Source organism: Eriocheir sinensis, chromosome 14 (assembly GCF_024679095.1).
Source record: "Eriocheir sinensis breed Jianghai 21 chromosome 14, ASM2467909v1, whole genome shotgun sequence".
In the NCBI taxonomy this organism is placed as follows: Eukaryota; Metazoa; Arthropoda; class Malacostraca; order Decapoda; family Varunidae; genus Eriocheir; species Eriocheir sinensis.
Window position 1 is genome coordinate 10,772,328 of NC_066522.1, and position 10,425 is coordinate 10,782,752.

Here is a 10,425-nt window from a genome sequence, read left to right on the forward strand (position 1 = left end):
GCGACAAGATGCAACGCTGCCGCCACCACCACCACCACAACCACAACCACAACCACCACCACTACTACTACTACTACTACTACTACTACTACTACTACTACTACCTGTTACTAGTATCCCTACCATTAACTATCATGATTATCCGACACTGCAATCACATCAACTACTAACTTACTACAACAACTACTACTACTACTACTACTACTACTACTACCTGTTACTAGTATCCCTACCATTAACTATCATGATTATCCGACACTGCTATCACATCAACTAACTTACTACAACTACTACTACTACTACTACTACTACTACGATTCACGGCCTCCCCCCCGCCGACAGATCCACAGTTACGCTTATGACCATCAGCATGCACCTCCTCCGTTTTTATAAGCTTGAACTTTTATTCCTTGATGTTGGTGCCACTACTACCACTACCACTACTACTACTACTACTACTACTACTACTACCACCACTACTACCACCACACACACACACACACACACATACCACAGAAACGCATTGACAGTTAAGTAACATTTCGCAAGTTTCCAGTGTTAAGAGAGAGAGAGGGAGGGAGAGAGGGGGGAGGAGGGGGAAAGGGGGGAGGGGGGCAGAGGCAGGGTCGGCTGGACGGTCCCCGCTTGGTAATAGTGGAGCGTGTATATACATTCCTGAGAGGGATTGTGCTAGGCATCCACCACCACCACCACCACCAGGCCGAGACCTGCCGCCCAGTCGATCACGCGGCCAGCCAGCCAGCCAGTCAGTCAGCCAGTCAGCCAGCCAGCCACCACCCAGCCTCTCTCTCTCTCTCTTTCTCTCTCTCTCTCTCTCACACACACACACACATTGGCCTCCTGCTCTTCATTCTCCCTCTCATTCTCGTCTTCATCCTTTTTACTTGCTCCTTCTTGTGCCTCTTCCTCCTCTTTCTGATCCACCTCGTGCTTCTTCTCCTCCTCCTCCTCCTCCTTCTCGTGCTTCTTTTTCTCCTCCTCCTCCTCCTCTTCATTTTGTCCTGCCCCTGCTCGTACTTCATCCTCTTTCCTTGATCCTTCTCGTGCCATCTTTTTTCTTCTAGTTCTTGTTCCTCTTATCCCTCCTCCTCCTCCTCCTCCTCCTCCTCCTCCTCCTCTCTACAAACGAAAGAACACAGTCCGTCAGCCAATCAAACAGTCATCAGCGTGGCATAGCTCTCCTTCACCCGCCAGCCACTACGCTCAGCCAGCCAGCCATTCAAGTTGATCCATTCTCATCTAGCTATCCACTGACCCAGCCAGTTAGCCAGCCATCCTGTCACCCAGCCAGCCACTCAACCAGCCATCCACTCAGACTGCCAGCCACCCAACCAATCGTTTAGTCATCTAGCCAGCCAGTCAGCCATTCAGCCAGCCAAACAGTCGGATAGTCAGGTAATCGGTTAGTCAGTCAGCCAGCCAGACAGTCAGCCATCTAGTTAGCCAGTCGACCAATCTGTCAACCAGCCAGCTAGTCAGTCAGCCATCCAGACAGTCAGCCAGTCGACCAATCAGACAGCCAGCCAGCCATCTAGTCAGCCAGTCGACCAATCTGTCAGTCAGCCAGCCAGCTAGTCAGTCAGCCACCCAGCCATCTAGTCAGTCAGCCATCTAGACAGTCAGCCAGTCGACCAATCAGCCAGCCAGCCAGCCAGCCAGTCAGCCAGCGGGGCTTGGGTAACGGCTTCAGCTGCCTCCATCTACCCTCCTTACCTTCCTTCCTCCCTCCCTCCCTCCACCGGCTCGTACCCTCCCTCCCTCCACAGCCTCCACTCCAGCCTCACTCCATCACAGCTAACACACTCCACCTCCTCTACACACCTGCCCCGCTCGCCCCTGCCGGCCAGCGCTCCCCGACACACCTGCACGCTATTTGATGAAAGGGAAGTGTGCAGGTGAACTCTCGAGGGATTAGGTTCGAGTTTAGAGTGGACGAGAGAGAGAGAGAGAGAGAGAGAGAGAGAGAGAGAGAGAGAGAGAGAGAGAGAGAGAGAGAGAGAGAGAGAGAGAGAGAGAGAGAGAGAGAGAGAGAGAGAGAGAGAGAGAGAGAGAGAGAGAGAATGTGGTATAGTAGAAGGATTTAGATCATGGCGTGTATCTTCCGTAGAGTTTTAGAAGCTGCGTCGCGATAGGGAGGTCAGGAATTTTTGTTCGTTTCGCGACCACCACTAAGCCGAGAGAGGTGGGAGGGGAGGAGGAGGAGGAGGTGCAGAGTGATTTTAATTTAAGGATACTCCACAACAAATCACACGCCCGAAGCTTGATTTATGTGTTGAGCAGAAAGCGAGGGTCTGGTCTCGTTATCTCGTTCCACTATCCTTTCCCTTTTTTTTTTTCCACAGCAAGGGAGGCAGCTCAAGGGCAAAAAACAAAAACAGCAAGAAAAAATCCCGCCAGACGACGCTCCGGCAAAAGACAACAGAGCAAGAGGCCTGAAGAAGAGATGTCAATTTCACGGCCAAGAGAGAGGTCAACTTCGGATGCATACACAAGTTCGGGTATACACACAAACGCTTCGACGGTCTTTTGTTCTTATCAGGAGAAGTGGAAAAAGAAGTAGATGCCTGACCAGCGAAACTAAGCCTACGAAACAGACATTTAAAGGGCTCAGAGTTACTCCCATCACGGCAACTTTCTCTTCGCGCGGGGCTTACGATAAAAAGAAATCCAAGGGCTATATTCTTAAAAATTTCGGCACCCAAGTACACATATTTGGCAAGGCTTTCGTATAGGATTTCTGGGTATTTACACGTGTACTGGTGTGGGCCTCGTAGTAGTCTGACCCTTCTTATGTACCGTGAACCTAAAAAAATCTTTAAAACCTAGCTATTCTCCTTTTCGTATAGTAGTAGTAGTAATAATAGTAGTAGTAGTAGTAGTAGTAGTAGTAATAGTAGTAGTAGTTGTAGTAGTTGTAGCAGTAGTGTGCGAATTCTCACTGTTAGCATTCCTGTATCGTCTCTTCATGTATCGTTTGTTTATGTATCGTGTCTGTGTATCGTCTGTTGAGTTTTTTTGTGGATATCGTCTGTTTGTGTATGATCTGTTTGAATATCGTCTGTTTATGTATGGTTTGTCTGGGAATTCTCACTATTACCATTCCTGTATCGTCTTTTTATGTATCGTTTGTTTATGTATCGTGGCTGTGTTTCGTCTGTTTGTGTACCGTCTGTGTGCAAAGTCTCCCTCTATTGGTATCTCTTTCGTCTCTTTGTATATCATCTGTTTATGTATCGTCTATATGGAAACTCTCCCTCTGTTAGTATCCCTGTATCCCTGTATCGCTGCGTAGAGAACGAGTCACGTCTATATGAAAACTCTCCCTCGTGAGTATCCCTATATTGCGAGTCCTTTCCCTCCGTCCCTCAGCAGCGTAACACTACATCAACACACTACCAGCTATCTCTCTCTCTACCTGCCTGGGCTATGTCAGTGCGCGCGCTCGAGGAGGACAAAGGGTAACGAAGATCAGAGACAAAACCAGTGAGCGCCAAAGACGTGTAATTTGAATGTGTTGTTATCTTTTTATATAGGGAGATAGATAGATAGATAGATAGAGAGATAGATAGATAGATAGATAGAGAGAGAGAGAGAGAGAGAGAGAGAGAGAGAGAGAGAGAGAGAGAGAGAGAGAGAGAGAGAGAGAGAGAGAGAGAGCTGGAGGGCGGCGGTCAGGTTGATGGTTTTTGGTTGGGATAATGGTACGCAGAGTGACAGGAGGGCACCCATACCTTCATTTCCATGGCCCCTTCACCACCACCACCACCACCACCACCTTCGTCACTACAAACCCCATCCTTCACCACCACCACCGTCACTACAACCGTCACCCATAAGAACAACAACAACAACAGCAACAGGAACGAATACAACAGCCATATGATCTCGTAACTCATCCCTTCTCTAGAATCATCATCATCATCATCATCACTATGGTTGGTATTATAAGACACCTCCACTTCTCACATCAACTATTTCTAAAGGTCAAAGAGGAGGTCAATCGGGTTCTAATGAGTGTTTCTTTAGGTTCACGGTACATAGGAAGGGTCAGACTACCACCAGGGCCATAAAACTACCCCTGGAAATGCCCACAACTCCTACGAAAGCCTTGCCTAATATGTGAACTTGGGCGACGAAATGTTTTAAAATACGACCCTATACTTCCTTCCACCATCCGCCTCTTCAACTACAGCAACAGCACCATCACCCCCTCCCCCCTCCCTCCCTCCCTCATCACCATAACCACCACCCCCACCACCAACAAACAACATGCAGCCTTCACTACCACCACCACCACCACCAACCCTTCTCACAGACGGACACAACACCATACATATATACATCCCTACACACCACTTACCCTCCAGGATCAACACCACCACCATCATCACCACCACCACCATAACAAAAAAACACTCTGGTTTGCTCCCTCTAGTTCGGATTATAGCACCACCACCACCACCACCACCACTACTACTACGATTTCCGCATTCACTACCACCACCACCACCACCACCACCACCTCCACTATAGTTGTGTGTGCACCACCTAGACCGTGTACATCACATGCCCCGTACATCCATGGTCGCCCCGGTGAGTGGTGAGTGATGGCTACATAATCATGAGGGTGAGAGGGAGGGGGGGGTTGGGGAGGAGGGAGGGGGGCGGGACACGGCTGACGGACAAGGGTGGGGCGGGGCAGCGGGGAAGAGAGATGGATTGAGGAAAGCTAGAAAAACGGGGCAAGGGATTTGAGCAAAGGGGGGGGGGTGACACAGGGCATCAGGGAAGAGATATATTGGGGCAAGGCTGGGAAACAGGGCACAGGGAAGGAGGGGAGAGGGGTGACAAGGCGAGGGCAGGACAGGGCACAGGAGAAGGAGGGGGAGAGGGGTGACAAGGCGAGGGGCGGAACGGGGCATCGGGGAAGATATATTGGGGCAAGGCTGAGAAACGGGGCACAGAGGGAGGAGGGGGAGAGGGGGAGAGGGATGACAAGGCGAGGGGCGGAACGGGGCATCGGGGAAGAGATATAATGGGGCAAGACTGAGAAGCGGGGCACAGAGGGAGGAGGGGGATCGGGGGAGAGGGGTGACAAGGCAAGGGGCGGGACGGGGCATCGGGGAAGAGATATATTGGGGCAAGATTGAGGAACGGGGCACAGGGTTATGGCACGGGGTGGGGGGGGAGGTGGGGGGCGAGGTGACAGACGGACAGGGGCGGGGTGGGTTTATGTGGGGCGGGGCACGACAGACGGACAAGGGGCGGGGCAGCGTGGGGCGGGGCGGGGCAGCAGGCTAGGCCCCTGAAGGCGTCATTACAGAAGAATGCTGGTGATCCGCCATTATACTAATATACATGGAGGCACTTTCTCTCCATTCCTTCTTCCCCCCCCTCCTCCTTCTCCTCCATTACTCCCTCCCATCTAGCCCCCTCCTCCTCCTCCTCCTCCTCCTCCTCTTTCCCCTCCTCCCGATTCTCTTCCTCAATCTTGTCATCTTTTGAGTTCTGATTCTTCCTCCAATGTTGCTTTTTTCTCCATTTCTTCCTTACGCCTTCTTTAGCCTTTTTTTCCTTCCATTTCTCTTCCTCAATTGTATGCTTTTGGTTGTAATTCTTCGGACACTTTCTTCTTCTCTCCATCTACTCTCTCTCTCTCTCTCTCTCTCTCTCTCTCTCTCTCTCTCTCTCTCTCTCTCTCTCTCTCTCTCTCTCTCTCTCTCTTAGTTTCCTCTTCAGCTTATGTTTTGAGATGTTGTTTTTCTTACCTCGTTCCTCTTTCTCTCCGTTTCTTCCGTATATCCATTTAAACCTCTTTTTTTCTCCTGTCATCTCTCTCTCTCTCTCTCTCTCTCTCTCTCTCTCTCTCTCTCTCTCTCTCTCTCTCTCAATTTAAGGTAACTCTTTCTTTCAAGTCTTACACCCCTTCCCCCTCCTTCCCCAAACAGCCCCTCCCCCTCACTCAGTTCTCTGTTCATTTCTGACCTTTTTTTACCCTCCTTCCCCCTCCCTTCCCTCTCTCTCTCTCTCTCCCATTCCTGTCCCATCCTCCCTTCCAAGCCCCATTTCTCTTTCCCTACCTTCCCCGCCCCCACCTGCCGTCAATCCTCTGTTCTCAATTCTGACCCTTCCCTTCCCTTCCCTTCCCTTCCCTCCCTTCCTCCCTCCCTCCCGCCCCCTTACCTTCTCTTCCCACCACCATCACTGTTACAGATTACGCCCACCACGACCACCGCCACAACCACCACCACCAAGTCCAACAACATCAACGAATAACACCAATAACTACTACCACTACCACTCCAACTACTACTACTACTACTACTACCACCACTGCAGCACCATCACCATCATCATCATTACAGGCCTCACATCCACCACAATAATTATCAGACCAATCACAACCACCGCCACCACCATCACCCTCGCCATAACCACCACCACCACCACTTGCGACCCGTCAAAATAAAATATGCAAATGAGGGGGTGTCAGGAGACGAGGAGGCTCCAGGCAGACTTTCCCGGTGGTGGTGGTGGTGGTGGTGGGTCTTCTCTCTTTGCATTTTCTCTGGTGGTGGTGGTGGTGGTGGTATGTCAAGGCTGTGTCAAAGATGTACTGAGAGCTAAAGGTTGGCTGACTGGCTGACTGGTTGGCTGGCTGGGTGATTAACTTGACAGGTTGGTTGCGTATCGAGGTAGATGACTGGCTTTCTATGAGGCTGGTTAGTTATCTACGTGTGCATGGCTGACGGACTTGAGTGAGTGGTTGACTAAATGGCTGGCTGACTATGGGAGTGGATGACTGGCTTTCTATGGGGCTGGTTGGCTTTCTACGAATATATGACCGGGTGGCTGGGTGGCTATCTAGGAGGCTGGTTGGCTTTCTATATGGCTGACTGAGTACCTGTTCGACTCCAAAACTGTCTATGTTCATAATATTTTCATATCTTGCAAGTTTCAGTCAGATATGGATGGCCTCAAGAGTGTAAGGCATGTACTTTTCCCTTTCACACTTTTTGTTTCGAATCTGTGTCACGAGATGTTGTTGATTTTAAGTTACGTAGGTTGTTGAACTAAGAACGGTGCTGTGGTAGTTTTGTTTCTCAGCTGCACCTAAACCAAGCCACGGCCGTCACAACCACCACCACCACCACCACCAAGGACGGTAACCATATCCTCAAATACTCCGAGGCTGACTCACCAACATTTAACTTTTTTCACGCCCACATCTTTACTTGGCTATATACAATCGTGTGTTCTTAGCCATGAATTACGAAAAAGTAGCTATATATACCACAGAAGCTCGTGGACCAAATACTAAACAGGTCAAATCTAATAAATGTTGCTTCTATTCATTAAAATCGTCTATTGGCAGCCGGTATTTTTTTTTTCTCTCCTCCTCTTGTTGTTATCTTAAGGTTGCGTGTGTGTATTTCTTATGTGGCGCTGTCTGGGGTGAGGCTCGTCTGAGTTCTGTGCCGCGGCAGCTTTCGTTTTTCTCTTCTCTTTCAAGGATTTTTTTTTTTAGTCCACATGCCAGTTTTGTTCCGGTTCCTAGCGCTGTGTGGCAGACGTAAACACACACACACACACACACACACACACACACACACACACACACACACACACACAGGTAAAACATAATCAGCGAATACTTACATTGAGTGACGTCTTCCACGCCTTGGGCCCATACTTGCTGAGCTTGCTGTCGGGGTCTGCGAACACATTTTCTCCATCTGCAACGGAAAAAGCAGCAACGCCAAGGTCAGCAACAACTCAGCGATGGCATGTCACGCTCACGCCCACGATGCACACGCACGCACACACATACACACACGGACACGGACATACACGAGGATCAGCTGCACCTAAACCAAGTCACTGCCGTCATAACCACCACCACCACCACCACCACCAAGGACGGTAACCATATCCTCAAACACTCCGGGGCTGACTCACCAACATTTAACTTTTTCACGCCCACATCTTTACTTGGTTATATACAATCGTCTGTTCTTAGCCATAAATCACGAAAAAGTAGCTAAATATACCAAATAACTTATTGGACAAGGCTACTAAACAGGGCATATCTAATAAATTTGGTTTCTATTCATTAAAATCGTCTATTGGCAGCCAAATCACAATGGAAATTACGTTCTCCCCTTCAAGGGGTTAATAAGATCATAAGAACATAAGAACATAAGAATATAGAGAGAGACTGCAAGAGGCGAGCTTTCGTAGAGGTTGTTGTGTTAGTATTTCAAAGGTCAGTTTTATGAGCCTATAGTGATAGTTTGACAAGGCCTCTGCACCACGAATGTTAAGGAAATACATTCATGAGAACCTTTGGAAATGTTTATACACTTCGGGAATGTACACTTCGGGGTTTACTCACTCATATGAATGTTAGGGAAATACATTCATTAGAACCTTTACAAATGTTTACACACTTCGGGAATGTACACTTCGGAGCTTACTCACTCTAATCAGGCTTTCGTAGAGGTTGTTGTGTTAGTATTCCCAAGGGCAGTTTCATGAGCCTATAAGTGACAGTTTGACAAGGCTTTTGCACCATGAATATGAAAACAAAAAACACTCATGAGAACCCGACTACTAATCTCCTTCGTGACCTTTTGAAAGATTTGTTGTGAGAGCCGAAAGCGTCTGAGAATACGGGACTAAGACAAACCGGGTCAGTCATGCAGGAGGTCAGAGGAGCACCGTCAAGGTCAGCAACGCCACCCCGGATTATATATATACTGCGGAATAGGGGGAGGGGGGAGGGAAGGGGGTCTGACGTCAGCAATATCAGGAGGTGAATGTTGAGTAAGGGAAAGGTAGGAAGGTGAGTTATTTCGTTGTCCCTTCTTAAAAATAGGAGGGGGGGGGGAGAGAGAGAGAGAGAGAGAGAGAGAGAGAGAGAGAGAGAGAGAGAGAGAGAGAGAGAGAGAGAGAGAGAGAGAGAGAGAGAGATGAAGTTAAAAAAAGTAGTAGTAGTAGTAGTAATAGTAGTAGTAGTAGTCGAAAAAGAAGAAAAAAAAAACAACAACAACAACAACAACAACAACAACAAGAGCAACAAGAGCAAGAAGACGGAGAAGAAAAAGAAGGACAAGAAGAGGAAAAAAAAGAAAAGAAAAAGAAGAAAAAAAGACACAGAACACGAAGAAAGAAGAAATGAAAAAAAAATATATATATACCAAAAAAAAAAAAGGAAACTCTGAACAAAACAAAATAGAAGACCATCCATCCATCACTTACCTATATTGACGACGAGCCCAAACAGTTCAGTGTCTTGCATGCCCAGCTGCTGCAGGTAGGAGCACGTCTGGCTGTATACCTCGCCGACTCGGGTTTTCACCTGCGAAGGGCGAGGGAAGGCTGGGTCAGGTGAGCCGGGACTGAGGGCGTGACACAGGTGAAGGCGAGCAGGACAGGTGGTGGGGGCGTGGGGGGTAAGGGTGATGGTGGGGGGTACGGGGGGTCCAAGGTGGTGGTGGTGGTGGGGGGTGATAGTGGGTTGGGGGAAGTGGGGGTAAGAGATGAATATATATCTGTGGTGGTTGTGGTGGGGGTCAGGGGTGATGGTGGGTTGGGGGAGGTGGGGGTAAGCTATAAATATATATCTGTGGTGGTTGTGGTGGTGGGAGTGGGTGATAGTGGGTTGGGGAGGGGGGGTAAGGGATGAATATATATTTGTGGTGGTTGTGGTGGTGGTGGGGAGTGGGTGATAGTGGGTTGGGGGAGGTGGGGGTAAGGGATGAATATATATCTGTGGTGGTTGTGGTGGTGGTGGGGAGTGGGTGATAGTGGGTTGGGGGAGGTGGGGGTAAGGGATGAATATATATCTGTGGTGGTTGTGGTGGTGGTCAGGGGTGATAGTGGGTTGGGGGAGGTGGGGGTAAGGGATGAATATATATCTGTGGTGGTTGTGGTGGTGGTGGGGAGGGTGATAGTGGGTTGGGGGAGGTGGGGGTAAGCGATGAATCTATATCTGTGGTGGTTGTGGTGGTGGTGGGGCGTGGGTGTTGGTGGGTTGGGGGTGGGGGGGGTAAGGGATGAATATATATATGTGGTGGGGGTAAGGGATGAATATATATCTGTGGTGGTTGTGGTGGGGGTCAGGGGTGATAGTGGGTTGGGGGAGGTGGGGGTAAGGGATGAATATATATCTGTGGTGGTTGTGGTGGTGGTGGGGAGTGGGTGATGGTGGGTTGGGGGAGGCGGGGGTACGGGATGAATATATATATGTGGTGGTTGTGGTGGGGGTAAGCGATGAATATATATCTGTGGTGGTTGTGGTGGTGGTGGGGAGGGTGGAACATAGTGGCAGTGGGCATGGCGGAATACAAATAATGATGATAATAATAATAATAAAAGTAATAGCAATAACAATAATAAGAA

At 49.2% G+C, this 10,425-nt stretch overlaps 1 protein-coding gene across 4 annotated transcripts in view; it reads right to left on the reverse strand.

The window, feature by feature from the left end:
- The window catches only part of LOC126998432 (FERM domain-containing protein 6-like), a 91,427-nt gene that overhangs the window by 34,382 nt on the left and 46,620 nt on the right, over window positions 1-10,425 (reverse strand). For all 4 annotated transcript variants that reach the window (XM_050860110.1, XM_050860109.1, XM_050860111.1 and 1 more), the window contains 2 exons: window positions 9,283-9,382; window positions 7,681-7,757 (listed from right to left, as the gene is read on the reverse strand). In XM_050860110.1, the coding sequence (XP_050716067.1) occupies window positions 7,681-7,757; window positions 9,283-9,322 (117 nt within the window). In that variant the 5' untranslated portion in view covers window positions 9,323-9,382. The remainder of the gene's footprint in view (window positions 1-7,680; window positions 7,758-9,282; window positions 9,383-10,425) is intronic.